At 37.6% G+C, this 19,608-nt stretch overlaps 1 protein-coding gene across 2 annotated transcripts in view; it reads left to right on the top strand.

Moving 5' to 3' along the window:
• The window catches only part of zgc:92140 (uncharacterized protein LOC447854 homolog), a 46,651-nt gene extending 27,545 nt beyond the window's left edge, over window positions 1-19,106 (top strand). Inside the window, exons 3-6 of one of the 2 annotated variants that reach the window (XM_048208846.1) lie at window positions 9,924-10,009; window positions 12,305-12,375; window positions 16,489-16,549; window positions 17,545-19,106. In XM_048208846.1, coding sequence (XP_048064803.1) covers window positions 9,924-10,009; window positions 12,305-12,375; window positions 16,489-16,549; window positions 17,545-17,586 — 260 coding nt within the window. In that variant the 3' untranslated portion in view covers window positions 17,587-19,106. Of the gene's footprint in view, window positions 1-9,923; window positions 10,010-12,304; window positions 12,376-16,488; window positions 16,550-17,310; window positions 17,464-17,544 lie in introns of those variants that run through there. The other variant, XM_048208847.1, reaches the window with a different exon arrangement.
• Window positions 19,107-19,608: the final 502 nt, after the last annotated feature.

Genomic DNA, 19,608 nt, shown 5'->3' with positions numbered 1-19,608 from the left:
ACAATGCAATAGAGAGATGTTTCTTGCTATTATTTCATGGTACAGTCTTTTTATTGCATAATCAATACAGATTTGTAAACTCAAATTCACACAGCAAAGCAAAAGATCCATCTTTAGATTTTAAGAAAAGATATCAGGATCGATGTTTAACATCATTGTGAGCGATTTTCATTGTTTTATATGATTTAATCTGTATGATTTCATGTCTTCCGGTCATTACATATGCATTTGGCAGATGCTCTTATCCAGTGTGACTTACCTGCACATTTAAGGTTTACATTTGTCTTCATGTTATTTCTAGAACTCAGATCTGTGACTTTGGGGTTTCTAGCTCTTGTTCTACCAACTGAGCTTCAAGAAATTTTATCAGTGATTTATTTCTGCCCACATGCAGCAATATTAAGGAAAAAAAATAGATGTATGGAAAACTAAGATATTGCAAGCATTGATTGATGCATTGATATGATGCATTATGCATTTCAGCAATGTTACTACACTGCATTCCAAATTATTATGCAATTGACATATCAGTAAGATTTCAGTACAATAAACATTCAGATTTTAGTTTTTCTAAGTTAAAAAATAAAAATGTTTGTTTGTTTATTTATCCATGTCTTTTTAGATAACTGGTATCAATCTCAGACAAAATAATTTGCCAGATCTATGGAAACCCTACTTAGAGGTTGTTCCACATTATTAAGCAAGTCACAGTTCTCATGCAATATGGGGAGGAAGAAAGATCTTTCTGAAGATGAAAAGCATGAAATGGTGCAATGTTGTGCAAAAGGCATGAAAACAATCTCCATTCAGTTTCACACAATATTAGTTATCAAATTATCATAAGATTTGTGAGTGATTTAGAGCACAGCAGAACTCGGTCAGATAAAGGCTTGCTAATGAAAGTTCCTATCAAAAAATGTAATTGTATTAAAAGGGCAGCTATAAAAAAAAGCCAGTGTTGAGCAGCAAACAGGTATTTGAAGCTGCTGGTGTCTCTGGAGTCTTGAGAGCCTCACCATGCAGGCTGGCAATTGTGCGTAAAGATGCATTTTAGACACCACTAACCAAACCTCACAAAGAGGAACATTTACAGTGGGTTTAGAAATACATTTTCAAACAGTTTTATTGCTGTGGTGTTTTTTTGCAGCATGGGATAGTGCATAGTGCATTGTACAAATAGTGCATTGTACTATGCACTCTCCTCCTTTTTATACCATAGCTGAAACTGGCCAGTTATGAGCTCCACATATCTTGCAAAAGTCATTTTAATACCTTCCATCTCACTTCCCAGTATTCCAGCCCAAATAATCACCCACCAGCTCCTTGCTGACGTCACAGTCTTGTTGGAACGTGGTGGCCATTCACCAACCATCCAGAAATCCATCCATTTAGACCATCCATTGTAGTACGGCATTAGTCAGTGAATAAAACTATTTAAAAATGAGTCTTCATGTATTTCTAAACCCACTGTAAATGTTTCTCTTTGTGAGGTTTGGTTTGGAGTGGCTGAAATGCATTTTTACGCACAACTGCCAGCCTGCATGGAGAGCTTCTTGAGACCCCAGAGACACCAGGAGCTTCAAATACCTGTTTGCTGCTCAACACTGGCTTTTTTTATAGCTGCCCTTTTAATACAATTACATTTTTTGACAGGAACTTTCCTCAATAAGCCTTTATTTGACCGAGTTCTGCTGTGCTCTAAATCACTCACAAATCTTATGATAATTTGATAATCTCCATTCAGTTTCACACAATATTAGTTGTTTTCATGCCTTTTGCACAACATTGCACCATTTCATGCTTTTCATCTTCAGAAAGATCTTTCTTCCTCCCCATATTGCATGAGAACTGTGACTTGCTTAATAATGTGGAACAACCTCTAAGTAGGGTTTCCATAGACCTGGCAAATTATTTTGTCTGAGATTGATACCAGTTATCTAAAAAGACATGGATAAATAAACGAACCAACATTTTCTTAGAAAAACTAAAATCTGAATGTTTATTGTACAGAAATCTTACTGATTTGTCTCTTGCATAATAATTTGGAACGCAGTGTATAACGTTTTCCCCTCTAGTTTTTTTTTTTTTTTTTTTTGTCTACAGACAAGAAAACTGATTAATTGTCAAATAAGAATTGCTTGTTGCAAGTTTACAATTTATATTTACATCAATTGTGAAGGGATTTTCAAAAGATATGACTAGTTATGCAAGGGGGCAGTCGTGGCCTAATGGTTAGAGAGTCAGACTGGTAACCCAGAGGGTGTGGGTTCGAGTCTCAATACTGGCAGGAAATGACTGAGGTGCCCTTGAGGGCACCTAACCCCCAATCACTCCCCAGGCTGCCCACTGCTCTGGGTGTGTGTCTCCACGGTTTGCAGTGTGTGTATGTTTGTGTTTTCACTACTCACTACTTGTAATGTGTGTGCACTAACTGGATGGGTTAGTATAGTGCATATATTTGGTGAAAGAGTTAATTTCTCTGGCGAAATAGCAAGTGACAGTGTTTACAAGCTGTTTTATTGATGTCTTTCCACCGTTGAAACACTGAGCGATTACACGAGATATGATCCATTTCAGTAAGTTGTACTGTATCATTCAGCATACCTTCAGATGTTTATTCATGTTTATTCTGTAACTAGTATTAAAGAGGAAGAGATGATCACGTTCACTCAAGCTCCGTGCTGCCTTTTGAAATGAGGCACCTGTACAGTGAGTGATCTGTCACGCCACATTAAAGAGCGTAAAAACTGTATTTTTTGTTTGAATTTCATGATAAAATGGACAGAATTTGAAAGATGACACTTTGTTTCTTATCTGAAGTAACAAAATGCGATGCATATTGCGATTTATTAAGGCAACAACGCTGTGTATTCAGATCCAATGGGCCAGGGGGAATTTGGTACCCCATGAGATTATTGCGGTATGTACCGTGTGTGGTGTATCGCAGTTTTTCGGTTTAGTTTGAATATCATTACACCTCTAGTCTACTGGTAACTTGGTGCCCTTTCCTTGTGATTCTTAGTCACAATGAAACTGTAGTGAATGACAGATCTTTTCTTCTGTGTTGTGATGTACATTAGAGTGACACGGATTATCGAAAAAGAAATAAATGTAGGGCAGTGACTTATCTATCGGGTGTTGATTGGATGGAGGCAAATCTCAGTGCAAGCTTGCAGTAGTTAGAAAGATTGTAAGAAAGGGGCAGGGTTTAAGCAGACTAAATGATTGGAGAAGTAAAGTCTGGCATGTTTCCAAAGAGAAGTCTGTAATTTCACTGAAAGATCAAAATTATGAGCTCAAAAAAAAGAAGAAATTAAAAATTAAACATGCATAGTTGAATCATTCTCAGTAAAATTAATAAAATGCATTTAGAAAATAGATGGGTTAAATTTCCATTTCATGCTGACTTTATCCTCAGGTTACTGCATAGGACAAATTCTGAGTATGGGTTACCATTGGCCCTTCACATCACTTAATAACAGTCCACCCAGCAGTAGGGATGTCCAATATGGGCTAATACAGAAACTTGTCGACCTTCAGGGATAAAACCTCTATGTTTGAATGTAGAGGGTGTGTATGTGTACAGTACATGTGGCTTATTGTTCAGGCTGCGGTGAATACATTTCACACAGCCATTTTTCAAAGTCACCAAGTGACTGCGTTCACAAAGCGACTGTTTAGCTAATGTTTTTAACAGCAACGGCGTACAGTAGTGCAACAGATCATTTCAGTGACACTCTGTCTTCTGAGGTTTAGACGTATGACTTGAAATGTTTAATGACTGATCTTTAACCAAAGGCGTGGTCTCAGTCATGCGTCTAAAGGTAGCGCAAAACGTGTCTCTTGTTTTGATTTCGTAACCCTTCTCTGTTCCACCATAACGATAGCGAATAATCTTCCACCTACTATCAAAGAGAGTGTGAGATTGACAAACTCCCCTCCCTTGCAGTGGACTCACTGTTAACAGACACCCACTTATAGAATAGCTTCAGGGCAAAGCTTCTCCACACTGATTCTAAAAGTAAAGCAGCCCACTCATGTTCCTCAGACACGCCACTCACAGCACTGAATACATCTGAAATTAGGCCAGAAGGTAAAAGTGAGAGGAAGACAAGGTTGTGTAGCTGTCGTGTCATCCGATTTGTTTCGTTTTAGCCGAACAAGTAGCCAGACAGCTAAATTACCTGGTCGTCAGAAGGCATCTTGTCACAAACACAGACAAAGATAAGAATAAACATCGGGGGCCTAGTGATTAGTGCATGTTTTCTAAGGTCAATCTGAAAAAGTTAAGAAATATTTTTCAAGCTTTATTTAAAAGAACTGTGTGTGTGTGTGTGTGTGTGTGTGTGTGTGTGTGTGTGTGTGTGTGTGTGTGTGTGTGTGTGTGTGTGTGTGTGTGTGTGTGTAAAAAAAAAAAAAATAATAATATATATATATATATATATATATATATATATATATATATATATATATATATATATATATATATATATATATATATATATATATATATATATATATATATATATATATATATATAAAAAGTTGGGACACTGTACAAATTGTGAATAAAAAAGGAATGCAATAATTTACAAATCTCATAAACTGTAAGAGGCCGGAAAAGTTAAATGTACATATAAGGAACAGCTGGAGGACAAATTTGCAACTTATTAGGTCAATTGGCAACATGATTGGGTATAAAAAGAGCCTCTCAGTGTGGCAGCGTCTAGTGGAGCAATATCAGAAAGGAGTTTCTTAGAGAAAAATTGCAAAGAGTTTGAAGTTCTCATCATCTACAGTGCATAATATCATCCAAAGATTCAGAGAATCCGGAACAATCTCTGTGCGTAAGGGTCAAGGCTGGAAAACCATACTGGATGCCCGTGATCTTTGGGCCCTTAGACGGCACTGCATCACATACAGGAATGCTACTCTAATGGAAATCACAACATGGGCTCAGGAATACTTCCAGAAAACATCGTCGGTGAACACAATCCACCGTGCCATTCGCCGTTGCCGGCTAAAACTCTATAGGTCAAAAAAGAAGCCATATCTAAACGTGATCCAGAAGCGCAGGCGTTTTCTCTGGAACAAGGCTCATTTAAAATGGACTGTGGCAAAGTGGAAAACTGTTCTGTGGTCAGACGAATCAAAATTTGAAGTTCTTTTTGAAAAACTGGGACGCCATATCATCCGGACAAAAGAGGACAAGGACAACCCAAGTTGTTATCAGCGCTCAGTTCAGAAGCCTGCATCTCTGATGGTATGGGGTTGCATGAGTGCGTGTGGCATGGGCAGCTTACACATCTGGAAAGGCACCATCAATGCTGAAAGGTATATCCAAGTTCTAGAACAACATATGCTCCCATCCAGACATTGTCTCTTTCAGGGAAGACCTTGCATTTTCCAACATGACAATGCCAGACCACATACTGCATCAATTACAACATCATGGCTGTGTAGAAGGAGGATCCGGGTACTGAAATGGCCAGCCTGCAGTCCAGATCTTTCACCCATAGAAAACATTTGGCGCATCATAAAGAGGAAGATGCGACAAAGAAGACCTAAGTCAGTTGAGCAACTAGAAGCCCATATTAGACAAGAATGGGACAACATTCCTATTCCTAAACTTGAGCAACTTTTCTCCTCAGTCCCCAGACGTTTGCAGACTGTTATAAAAAGAAGCGGGGATGCCACACAGTGGTAAACATGGCCTTGTCCCAACTTTTTTGAGATGTTGATGCCATGAAATTTAAAATCAACTTATTTTTCCCTTAAAATGATACATTTTCTCAGTTTAATTTATCTATGTTGTATTCTGAATAAAATATTGAAATTTAAAACTTCCACATCATTGCATTCTGTTTTTATTCACAATTTGTATAGTGTCCCAACTTTTTTGGAATCGGGTTTGTGTATTTTAATAGGCAAATACTTAATCTATGAATGGATCATTTTTACAGTGATTATGTTTCTAGCATGTTATATGTTTGGCAACGGTTCTTTTAACCCTTAAAAGATGGAGTGTGTAGCTTTTCATTTCTTAAACAACCAATGTAGGAAGATACATCATGGCCATATTCCAGGATGACAATGTCAAGATTCACTAGGGTTAAATTTGTGAAAGAATGGTTCAGAGTAGAGGCTGACATTTTTTCGGGAATCCCACGGGTCACGGGATTCCCGTGGGATTCCTGCAGGATGGGAGTCATCTTTGCTATTAATCACGGGATTTGGACGGTACAGGATAAATGGTTAACGGGAGCAGACGGGAGCGGGAATCAACCAATAGCAAAGACGACAAAAAAAGAAAAAAGTAAATGCACCATTTTGTAGTTTCCTTTTAATACGTACGAACACAAACTAGTACATACGAACTATGTACTGTTTTTCTTTTATTTGCTGTCTTCCATTTTCTGGAGAAAATCTAGAAACGGGCTCAGCAGCTGGTCTAAAACAGGATGGAGAGCAGATTAAATCAAATTCTATGTATTAACTAAACACTAATTGAAGAAAAAAATATATGGGAGCGGTACAGGAGCGGGAGTCGGTTTAAACAGGAGCGGGATGGGAGTGGGAGTCAATTTACCAGGAGCGGGATGGGATGGGATTATTTTTTAAACTTTGGTCTGGGAGTGGGACGGGACAAGATTTCTTTCTATGGGAGTGGGACGGGACAGGAGTGAAAATCCACTCCCGTGTCATCCTCTAGTTCAGAGAGCATGAAGAATCATTTTCACACATGAATTGACACCTCTGAGTCCAGACCTTAATTTCATTGAAAGTCTTTGGGATGTGCTGGAGTAGACTTTACAGAGTGCTTACCTCTTGCATTGTCAATACAAGATCTTGACCGGGAGCAACCCAGTCAGCATTGCCGTTTCAGAGATACTCTGACCCAATCGGCTTGCCATAACAAAGTCTTTACTCCTTCCCATTTCTGCTGCATCGAACACATTGACAACAAGAACTGATTTTTCACTAATCATCTAATCTACTTAGATCTTGATATGAGACCTTGTTAGGAAGTGATCAACATTCTTTGTTTCACCTGTGAGTGGTCATGATTTGATGAGAAGCTGAAGTGCGATGTGATGTCATAAAAATCCATGATCCATTTTAGCGGAAGTGAGAGACTGTAAGTTTTGAATGCTTATATCTCCTAAATGCGAATTTTGTCATTGTTTTGGAACACACCAGCTTATTCATAACCTTAAGGCTAACATATTCATACTAAAAGCTAAAAAACATAAATTTTGATTTCAGGGGGTCTTTAAAATGATTCATAAACATGTAATAATCAGAAGAACTAGCAATATAGGCATAAAATGTAGAAAAGTGGCAAACCTTGAGCTTCGATTGGCTGTGTAGCCCCTGTCGCTCTACACATCTATCCGAAGAATGCCAACATTAAGAGAGAGAGAGAGAGAGAGAGAGTTACTAAAGTTTATTTTTAACAACATACTTGATCACTTCTGTGACCTTAACCATGTTTTTATGTTTTATGGCTTCTGTTTTTTTTTTTTTTTTTTTTTTTTTTTTGCCAAGAGGTTGTTATTGAAGGATGGGGCAGTAAAAACTAAATTAAACCCAACACTAAACTCACTGATCGTGTGCGAGTATAAATCTTCCTTGTGCTCATTTAGTGAAAGGAAAAAAATCTATTTAAATCATTAATTTATTTAGAAATTTAGAATGCAAAATGACACTCTATGATTTAATTGAACATTTTTAGAGATACTATATCTGAATGAATGAATTAGTGTTGGTTTTGTTTTAATGAAATTGGCAGTTTCACAGTTTTGCCCATCTGCAGGGGTTTAAACACTGAAATGGGAAAATCAGAGATGCTGTAAAAATATCTTTGCCTTGGTGCTGTCATACTCATGAGTCATGACACAAGAAGCAGGCACAAAACTGCCTACCATCACAGCCTTTAGGAAATGTAATGGCCTAATAAAAACCACATAAAAATCAACTCAATATTCACAATGTTATTTAATTTATGAATAGAATCATTTAGAATTATAAATATTCAGTATTACCCAGCTATTCTCTCACACATCCCATGATGCTCATGAAGTCGGCTTGCACCATGTCTCATTCTCCTCATCATTTCCTTTCTTTTCTATACTATAATAAAGTACAAAATAATAAAAGTGGCAAAAAAGCCCACCTTTTTTCATTTGTCTATTGAGAAAGCAAGCATCCTCATCTCCATCATATCCCAAAGGTCGGCGTCATGCTGTTATCACCAATTAGCCAATCAAAATATCCCTACATAAGAGAACATATCATCTTCCCACCAAAAATAGCCCGTCTAGAACATACTAAACTGACGAAATGTCACTTTCTCTCTCACGGCGAGCAACTCCGTTTCTCTGAGATGCTTGTTTCTCAAATGATTGTCTCCCTGAAAAGATGGATTAGGAATGATATGTTCGTCAGATCTCCTTTTTTAGTAATGTTATCACCCTACTTGCGTTTATGCGAGCGTGTGTGTGTGGGAAGACAGATGTATTCGTATGTACGCATGTATGTGAATTTACGTGTCTGGCTCTTTGGAATCCTGGAGGCCTGTTTTGTGTAACTCACCTCAGCCAAATCAGTTAAAGTTTGATTTTAATTTGTGTGTGACGTTTCTCTTTGGTTCGGCGTGTGTGTGTGTGTTTGTCAGCATGTTGGAGCGTGGTCTTTTGTGCAGAGACATGTTTACATTCCTCAAGCTGTGAAAGACTGGCGGCGTTGCTCCCTCTCTTTTTCACTCTCCTTTTATATTTCTTTCTTTTTTTCTCCCTTTTCTCGCTTTTTTGTGCTTGTGCGGATGGACTGCACTGAGTCACATTCACAGGCTGCCCACTCCAGCTGTCATGATGGTAACTGACAGGGAGTTCACAGCGAGAAAAGGAGAGAAAGACGGATAGAGGCGAAGATAAACAGAGATTGAGTGGGCTGCGATTGCCTCGTGCTGATTTGTAGACAGAGTAAATGACAGATTTATGTATGTGTGTGGGTGTGTGTATGTGTTATGAGGAAGTGAATGCTTGGACATGCAAACACGGACATGGCTGCTGGTAATTACTGATGGCTGGGAAAGGGCAAAATTCAAAACGTTCTATTAGAGCTTGGTTGAAGGTGTTTCAAATGTGAATTCTGTCACTGTTTACCCACTCACATTGTTCCAAACCTGTGTGAAACTCTTTTTCTGTGAAAAACAAAAGGTATTTTGAAGAATATGGCCATATGCTTCTCAGTATAATAAAAGTGAATGAGGACTAAGGCTGTCAAGCTCTAAAACGACCAAAGAAAACACCATAAATGTATCATATAAGTGGTTCATATGGCTCATGTGCTATATTTTAGGTTTTCTGAAGCCATACAGTAGATTTGTGTGAAGAAAAAACTGAAATTTAAAGTATTCAATTAAATGGCTCTCCTTGGCAGGTTAATGAGAGAAGTATCATTGTCTAATTAATGAATTACTCATTTGTTTGAATCTGATTTTAAAGAATCTGTTGTTCATGAATTGGCCTGATTCAGTTCTCAAGGTCAATGATCTTGTCACAACAGTCAATTGGAGGAGAAGATTATCATTGAATAAGTACTTTTACTTTTTTTTTTTTTTTTTTCCAGAAGTCTTGGAATATAGCGCATGAGTCATATGGGCTATTTATATGATACCTTTATGTTATTTTCTAAGCTCGAATGCTTCAGTTTCCATTCATTGTAATTGCATGGAAAAAAATTACCAGTATATTCTTTGAAATGTCTCCTTTTGTGTTCCATGGAAGAAGAAAAAGTCATACGAGTTTGGAATGATATAAGGTTATGTAAATGATGACAGAAATTTAAATTCTCTGTGAATCATTTCTTTAACAGCCCTGGAATGAAACTCTAACTTCTCTTTCTCTCTTTCACTGCAGATGAATATAAGAACAAGGGAGTGGAGGAGGTGAAGTATATGCGTGGAGAAGAGGACAGAGTAAATGCACGCAACCAGGAGAACCTGGTGAGAAACAAAACATGCTCTCTCACACACACACACGCACACGCACACCTACACACACACACACCTGGGAAATTCCTCATGTGCAATGTTGTTCTCCATATTTTGCTCTTTATTTGCAAAGACACTGCTTGAGGCACATATGCCTGTTTTTTGCTTATACAATGAGAAGTAAAGCTAACCGTTTTCAGCACACGCGTGTGCTGACATGTTTGGAATGTGAGAGAGGGAAATTCTGACAAATTTTCCCTCTTTGTCATAGACTCTCATAGTTAGACACTCACATTACCAGACAAAAAAAATCATATTCTTGAGTTCTTACATGCATCTTTTCCTTTATTCATATACTTATTTAAATATTCTCAAACATCTGGACTGATTCTTTGCCTAATGAGAGTGCTTTTTCAACCATAATAATATTGACAATAATTATAATGATAATAAAAGTATTCTTATTAACTAAATATAATAATAATAAAATATTATAATTGTAATATTAATAATTTATTTTAGTTTTTGTTGTTTTATAACATGAAACTATGCACTAATACACATCCATATTGTTTTTTCCCCACTTAACTTATAATGTCAAGGTTTCTTGTATATGACTACTTTCTGCCTTCTCTCTGGCCTTTAGAATTAAATCATCTGTTTAGCTACTTTACTTTAAGACTTTATGTAAATTACCTCTGTTATGTTTGGCTAACCTTTTCACCTGTTAAAGGAGTAATAATGTCACTGCCAAGTTGTTAAATACTGGCATTAATATGCAAATGTGGGCCATCATGTTAATGTTAAATGTAAATGTGCTCACTAAAATGTCATTACCTTTTTCATTTCTTATCCAAAATACAGTTCTCAACCTTTTTGAAATGTAATAATCCCCAAATTCTTGCATGTACAAGATTAATTATATTTCTAGTTATAAAATGGTTAGTTCCTGTCCTTGATTCTGATTGGTCAATAGCTGTTTTATTCACAATAACCCAGTGGTTCTTTATATCACTACACAACACCCTTAGCGACCACTCTTAGCAAAGTAAACTGTATGTTCTCAATTGATATTGTTCATTGAAGCTTACTGTATTATGTAGAAGAGTATTGTGAGAAAGAGATTGAGTGAGCGAGTTTATTACCTGCATTCAGATTTAGCATTTTCCTTCAGGTCAGTCATATGTTCATAATAAAAAATCTGTTTAAATGTCCAATGTATTATCTTGTCCTTTTAACCGTTAATGGTTTTCCCGTGACTGACAGCGCTAGTCAAAGCATTTTTCAGTTGCGTCTTGTTCCATGTTCACAACAATTCAGTCTTTTCAATATAAGTCTTCGCTACTGACTGACACACTCATAAAGACAGTTTTTGCCGCCATCTAATGGCGTAATAGTGTAACTTTTGTTGCTGTTCATAGTCAGGGGCAATTTTTTTCTGGTGGAAGGAAGGCTTTTAGTGAAAGTTCATGAAAGTTGCATTGATACATATTTTTGGCTTTAATATTTGTATTGTGTGGTAACCGTAATATAAAAGCAATAAGGTACTCGAGGCTGTGCTGTATCATGAATAGGTCATGGCTAAAGGGTGTCTTTAGGCACGACGCGAAGCTTCAGCCGTGACTTATTCGCAATACAGCACTAGCCTCGAGTACCTTATTGCTTGCATATACTTGTCTTCAACATGTTTTTTTTTTATAATTTTATAATAATATAACAAAACAAATAATAAAAAACTTAAAAATGTGACCAGATTTCAGATCATAATAAAATAGTTCTATTCTACTAATTCTACCCTTAAAAATCATAGTTTCAACATTATAACCAAGATAATTGTTTTTTTGGATCTTAGTTTCCATAAATGGTCGGGTTGTATTGTGAACGAGGATGTCTATATGATACACTAAATAATTTTTTTTCAAATAGAACAAATCCTATTTTTCATGGTATGTCCCCTTTATACTAGCCAGCTTAATGAAGCTGTAAAGGCAGAGCAGGTGTTCGGACGCCCATGTTCCGATAAGGGGGGTTAGAGGAGAATAGAGACAAGGTGAAAGCGAGGGCAGCCCTCTTTCTCGCTGTCTCTCAGCAGGGCAGCATTCTCATTAGCACTGGCCAGAGTAAGGTCGCTCCCAGGGCCTTTCTATCATGCTGTGTTCCAGACAGAGAAGCTGGTTCTGGATCGTATCCAGGAGCCAACAGGGCCTCCGCACCGGAGCACCACCAGTGACAGTCGGCGGAGGCTGAATTTGGCTTTTTTATGAATAGTAGTAAGTAAAAACGTGCTCTTTCTGGGTGTGTTTGCAGGAGAAGAGCTCAGCGCTGCACAGGACCAAACAGCACAAAGAGGTGCCTGGGCCCAGCGCCAACAAGACGAAGTGAGTGGGTTTATACATATCTTTCTGTTTACGGTGTGCGTGTGTTTCTGTTTGTTTTGTGTGTGTAGGTGAGGGCATTAGAGTTCTTGCTCTGTTGAAAACGTGCCAAAAGTCTGTTAATTGTGTGTGGTTTGTTTTGCTTTGTGGCTTGTCTTATCCCCTCTGGATCTCATTTGCATGTTCTGTTTGAGGATAATGTGCCATATGTTACACAACATATTGTATGTAAACATGTGTTTATTGCCGTTGGATATAATTGTCAATTTCAAAGTGCTTTATTTGCATAATTATTTCTAGTGAAATTTCCAAAGCATTGGTAACAATAACAAAATTGTGATGTAATATAATAAAGAAAAAATGAAGATAGGCTAACACTTTATAATGATTTTTTTTTTTTTATTCGTGAAAAGTAATTTAAGTTAAAGGGTTAGTTCACCCAAAAATGAAAATTCTGTCATTTATTACTTACCCTCATGCCGTTCCACACCCGTAAGACCTTCGTTAATCTTCGGAACACAAATTAAGATATTTTAGTTGAAATCCGACAGCTCCGTGAGGCCTCCATAGGGAGAAATGGACACTTCCTCTCTCAAGATCCATAAAGGTACTAAAACATATTTAAATCGGTTCATGTGAGTACAGTGGTTCAATATTAATATTATAAAGCGAGGAGAATATTTTTGGAGCGCCAAAAAAACAAAATAACGACTTATTTAGTGATGGCCGATTTCAAAACACTGCTTCATGAAGCATCAGAGCATAAATGAACCATTGCTCCCTATGGAGGCCTCACGGAGCTATCTGATTTCAACTAAAATATCTTAATTTGTGTTCTGAAGATAAACGAAGGTTTTACGGGTGTGGAACGGCATGAGGGTAAGTAATAAATGACACAATTTTCATTTTTGGGTGAACTAACCCTTTAAGAACTTTATTAATCCCACAAGGGGCAATTCTAGTAGGGTAGTAGCATCGTATAGCAGACACAAAGTATCACATAGACAGTACAGAAAATAAGTAAATAAAGAAGTAAAAACATACCCCAACATGCTTCATAAATAAATTCATATAAAAAAAAAAAACACTAATTAAAACTTTAAATTGCAGAGACGAATAGCGAATTAATCAATTAAAGGTGCAGTAAGCAATTTCTGAGAAACACTGTTGATATTTGAAATCAACCCAAACAAACACACTACTCCCATCATTACTCATTACTCCGCCCCCAAATTGAACAAACACGCAGACAATGCAGGTGTGGATGTCACTTTATCATAGCTGAAGAAATGCAAAATAATGCTTTGTGAAAAATAAAGCGAAGATGACGAAAGAATGACAAGGAAGAACAAAAAATTAACATACAGCACACAAGAGTATATACTGTACAAGCAAGAGTTCATTGTTAGTCGCCAGCAGCACACCAGCTCCAGATAAATAATAACTCTCAAACCTGTCCTGTTACTATAACATTACAACAACAGCATATCCTGGTTTTGTAAAACACAGCAAAACCAATGTTATTTTCTTTTACTTTATTTTCTTTACTTTATTAATCCCCAAAGGGGAAATTCAATTGTCACAGCAGCACAACATACTACAATAAATACATTATGTAAAATAAAAAAAAATTAAAAATAAAAAACTGCCCCCAGAAAACCCTACCAAGCACAACATATCAAACTCAAGTCATGATCACAATTGATTAAATAATCTCACAGCAGTTGGGAGAAAAGACCTTCTGCAGCGCTCCTTAGAGCAACGTGGATAAATAAATCTGTTTACTAAATGAACTGCACATAGCCTGCACTGTATCATGGAGGGGGTGAGATATACACTTCATGATGGAAGACAATTTCCCTACCATCTTTGCTTGCACAATTTCATCAACCGAGGGCAAAGAGCACCCTATAACTGAGCTTGACTTGTTTTTGTCCCTCACAGAAATCCCCCCACTAGGGCTGGGCGATATATCGCATGCGATTCTCACGCGCATTTCGTCAGTAAAGCCGGTTCCCTGATTACCGCTAAATCGCATCACCTGCTTTCAAATGGAGCGCCTTTTAATAGACAGAGCCGTAGTTCACTGATAAGCCACGCAAAATCGGGTTCATTATCGAAGTCGATTCATCTTCGATACTGAACGCGATTTTGCGTGGCTTCTCCGTGAACTACGGCTTTGTCTATTAAAAGGCGCTCCATTTGAAAGCAGGTGATGGCGATTTAGCGGTAATCAGGGAACCGGCTTTACTGACGAAATGCGCGTGAGAATCGCATGGGATATATCGCCCAGCCCTACCCCCCACCCCAACAAACCACAGCATAAAAAATAATAGAAGCTACTACGGTATCATAAAAAGTCCTTAACAGAATTCGACAAACCCCAAAAGATCTCAACTGTCTCAACAAGTGAATACGACTCTGGCCCTTTTTGTACAAGTAATTAATGTGGTCACACCAATCCAATTTATTATTTAAATAGACTCCCAGATATTTGTAGGATTTCACAAATATCCACTCCTTCAATATTTATAGGAAATACAGACTGCATGTTCTTTCGGAAATCTATTAGAATTTCTTTGGTTTTATTTGCATTCAGCTCAAGACAATTTAGCTTGCACCAATAAACAAAATTCATAATCAATTCCCTATATTCATTTTCATTATTATCAGTTATACACCCAACAACTGCAGTGTCATTACTCACATATGGAGCAGAAATGACGCATCTCTCTTTCTACAGTCTTTCTTCAAATCTCCCTCTTGCTCACTCTTTCTTCTCCCCCATCATGAGCGGACACGCCCCCTACCACTGATTGGCTACAAGTGTGTTGTGCTGCTCTGTTCAATCCACAGCCAGCATTGCTTAGAAATAGTTTACTGCATCTTTAAATTAATAGTTCAACCATAGATGAACATTTTGTCACTTATTCAGCCTCATGTAGTTTCAAACTAGGGGTGTTGCAATATACCGGTATGTATGATAACCATGATATTTATAAAATGAAAGAGTTCTCATTTTAATGTTATTTATATGATAGCACTGCACACTTTCAAAGCCATAGTTTCACTTAAGCCCAAAACACTGTCATAACCAATCCAGGATGTTAGGGATGAATTTGACTGATAGCATAATTTATTTATTTAATCCAAATTCCTGTAGATATTGCAATAATATTGTCATCATGGATTCTTTTGGCCATGATAATTATATAGTGAAAATCTGAACTTGTGACAGCCCCTATTTCAAAGATGTCATTTCTTTCTGCTGTGAAATCGCAAAAAAAATGAAAAGAGACTAGAGCCATTGTGCTCCCAAAATTTAAAAAATATATAAATAAATAAATAAAATCTCTACTTATGGTGGGATTTTTGTCATTTTTGGAGCTAAACTGCCCGAGTCACCATTTGCATGTGTTTGCATGGAAAAAAGTGTGAACTTAAAATGAAAGTATGTTGGTGTTCAATGGAAGAAAAAAAAATTATAACAGCATCAGGGTAAAATTTTTGGGTGAACTAGCTCATTATTAAACATAAAATATTCCTTAACTGAGCAGTAGTTGAAAATTAAAGGTTTCAATGTATAGCTCTTTAAGTGTAAATTAATTTATGATCTGTTAACCATTAATATTTTATTTGTTTATGACTTTAATGGACTTTAATTTCCACTGGGCTTTGATGAACATTACAAACACATTACACAGAAAACGAATACATATGGTGTTCAAAACGTCTGGATGAAAAGAAATTGTGTTTGGGGGCATGTTCATTAAGAATCAACAGTTCATTATTGTTTTATATGTGTGTCGATGGAGTAATGCTCAGTTAATGTGCTCTGTGTGTGTATGTGGAGGCAAGGGTTTATGGTCCCTGCTGTAATGTGTCTATAAAAATGATTCCTGCCCAGCCACTCTGGATCCTACAGGAGCTGGTAGCTTTGTATGTGTGTGAGTGTGTGTTTGTGTTCTTTATGCTTGTTGTAATGGAAAATGTGAGTGTATTTGTTGCTTCCCTTCTCCTACCCCCACTAACTTCCTTTGTTTCTTTCTCCATCTCTCTCTCTCTCTCTCTCTCTCTCTCTCTCTCTCTCTCTCTCTCTCTCTCTCTCTCTCTCAGCATTCATACATCAGAGAGCCAGCAGGAGTTCTTCAGAATGCTGGATGAGAAGATTGAGAAGGTGAGGGTTGGAGGGAAAAACAAGGCACAGAAGTAAAGGAGGGAGCAGATGGGTTAGAGATTAGAAAAGTGCCACTGTACATGAAACCACTGTTCTATGGACTGCTCGTTTATCTAGATTGTGACATTTAAAAGATTGTCTTGTCATTTTGCCATGTGCATCGACTGTCTGGTACTTCCTGTAGACCTCTGGAGATAAAATGATATATTTATGGCTCTGCTTTTTTCCATTACTTCCTCCTTTCTCTCTCCCTCTCTTATCTATCTTTATGCCTCTCTTGAGGTCTGAGATCAGTTGGTCTGAAATGGATGAAATCTAAACATTTTAGATTTTGTTTTAATAAGTTGAAACATGGTTACATAAAGGCTGCAGGGCTTTGTTCACACTGCAAAAAAATCTAAATTGTTTTTTCGAACCATTTAGGGCCGGCTATCCGCATTGTCATTTCATAAGTGATGAAATCGGATCGTCAATATTCTGTATATCTACATTGAAATGAAATGCATATTCAAAAATAGAATTTTAAACACTTCAAACTGCATATAGATGTGGTTTGGATCAGGTTTGTAAAAATCAGATTGTGGTGGGTTTTGTTTTTGTTTTTTGTTTCATTTCATGTGATGTATGTGAGCGAGAAACAGATTTGCCAAAATAATATATATCATTTTTATTTGGATACTGTCTCAACAAAGCCTAAGCTGGTTAATTAGCCTTATAAAATGTATTTTTGGTTTTGAGATGATATTTTAACACCTAACCAGACATGACAGGATTCCAGCGATGAGCAATTCATCTTTCCACATTGACAATGAAGATGCTCAATGCAATCACAATCTGCCAATCAAAACAATGTGTGAACAGAGACCTCATCCAATGCACTGCGCAGCTTAAAACGAACATGTATGAATGATATTTATCGTTTCCAATTTAAACTTGATCAGCTTGCACTACAATATCCAATTTATTGTCTCTCTCTCCCTCTCCATATTCACCAGGGGCGGGACTACTGCTCCGAAGAGGAGGACGATGTGACATAGCAGAGAGGTGTCAGATCTTGCCAGAGATGGAAATGGAGAGAAATTGTGAACTCAAAAATCAGTGTTTCCTATGTCTGTAACACTGTCAGTCTGAGAGCGAGCAAGTGTGCGTGCGAGTGCGTGAGAGAGTGTGCTTGTGAGAGCGAAAGAACGCAGGACTTTTCCTCATAGGCTGTTTGCACCCTTGACCCCTTCTCCTCTCTTGGGGTTGCCTTGCTTGGAGATCTAGATGGTTTTGGGTGAAGAAAGAACAGCTTGATTGATGTATTATCAACACAGACTCACTCTGACGTGAAATGAGGACCCCCACCCCCCATCCTCTCCGCTCTTGTCCTCCTACGGCCAGCATTGAATTGGCCCCTTCCACCGCCTGGCTGTGACGGAGCCATTGGAGAAAGAGAGAGATTATGTCGGGGAAAGCGAGATGCCCCTCCCAGTCCTTGTTTTAAGTGGCAAGCCAGAGAAAAAAAACTGACATATGGAGGAACGAGAAGAACATCTTACGAACATCCTCTGGAGATAGTGGGGAGTGAATGTAAAGATGGAGTGTTGTGGGTTTGGGGGGGGGGAGAGGGGATTGAACAAGAGAGATATTTTATTAAGAGCGACTATATGAACGAATGATTATTTTGATATTTTGATAAGAGAGATGTGGGACGTTTTTGAACATTTGATCTGGACTCCTGCCTTTTTGAAGGACTTTTTTTTTTATTATTTGCCGAGGTTTATTTGATTGGTCCATAAATGTGTTTGTTTTTTTCTCTTATTGCATAGATCAGACCTCCTCAAGCTTGTGCTATAAAGGTCAGGGCTGTGCAGTGACCCCATAACACACTCGCTCACACACACACACGCACACACACATACATAGAGAAAGACTTAAAGCTAAAATAATCACCACACCCTCTTTCCACACACACAATTTCTGACTTTCAATTTCTATATCCTGCTATTATTTGTAATGTTCTCACAAAATGGACGGAAATAGTCACACTAGTTACCAGCAGTTACCCACACACATCCAAATATATCCCTTACAGACACCCGTTAACAGGCAGCATTTAACTTAAAGATCTGTATTGACTGTTTATGCTGCCCTTTAATACAGGTAATGGACTGTGATGAAGGAACTGGGGTTGTCTGTTTTTTGTGTTTCGATGGCTGTGTTTGTGTTAATCTGTGTCAGAGAGCCAGGTCTGACTGTGTTAATCGTTGTCAAACGGGTGAAATGTTTGTCGTAGACCTGTGTATGTTTAGCTACAGTGTTTACCTCTGCTCCTCACCCTGCCTTTCTCACTCAGTAGTATTTAGTCGTGTTGGCTAAAAGGCATCTGGTTGTCAGCCTGTACACTTACAATTCATGGAGACCACCAAACCAGTATGAGGTGAGGTGAGGTGGGGTGGGGTCACTTTGAGTACACAGCGCTGGCCAAGCATCTGTCATTATAATTACTGGATTGAATCCTTTTTAAATTTTATTTTCAATGTTTTCTTTTTCTATTAAAATATAAGACACAGGAGCTATGGTTTCTGTTTGTGTGCTGTCTCACCGATTAATTGGTTGGTTGGTTGGTGTGTGTGGCGTGTGTAGGTACGTACTGCTTTGCTGACATCATTAATCCATTCTAGCGTCATATTTCCTGTTGGTGGTCTGACTCATAACGTTAAAAATACTTAATGGTTTCTGGGGTCGAATTTACAATGCAAAAATGTGCAGATTGCATTTCCACCATGAGTTAAAATAATACACCTTACAAATATTTAAACATATTATTAAAATAAGTGTCCAACGTCACGTCTTTTCGGAGAATACACATAAAGACGAGACATTAGAAGCTGTTGACAAACCAAAGAATATGTTCGTTTTATTTTTACTCACTTGTTGTGGATTGTCTCCACCTGGAGGGTGAAGAGCTGAACTACATTAAAAATGTTTAGCTATAGCCTATGTGTAAGGATTAAACGATTTAAAGTGTTAGTTCACCCAAAAATGAAAATAATGTCATTTATTACTTACCCTCA

This window comes from Megalobrama amblycephala, linkage group LG12, assembly GCF_018812025.1.
Source record: "Megalobrama amblycephala isolate DHTTF-2021 linkage group LG12, ASM1881202v1, whole genome shotgun sequence".
Taxonomy (NCBI): domain Eukaryota; kingdom Metazoa; phylum Chordata; class Actinopteri; order Cypriniformes; family Xenocyprididae; genus Megalobrama; species Megalobrama amblycephala.
Note: the sequence above shows the minus strand (reverse complement) of the source record. Positions and strands in the feature narration are given on the sequence as shown.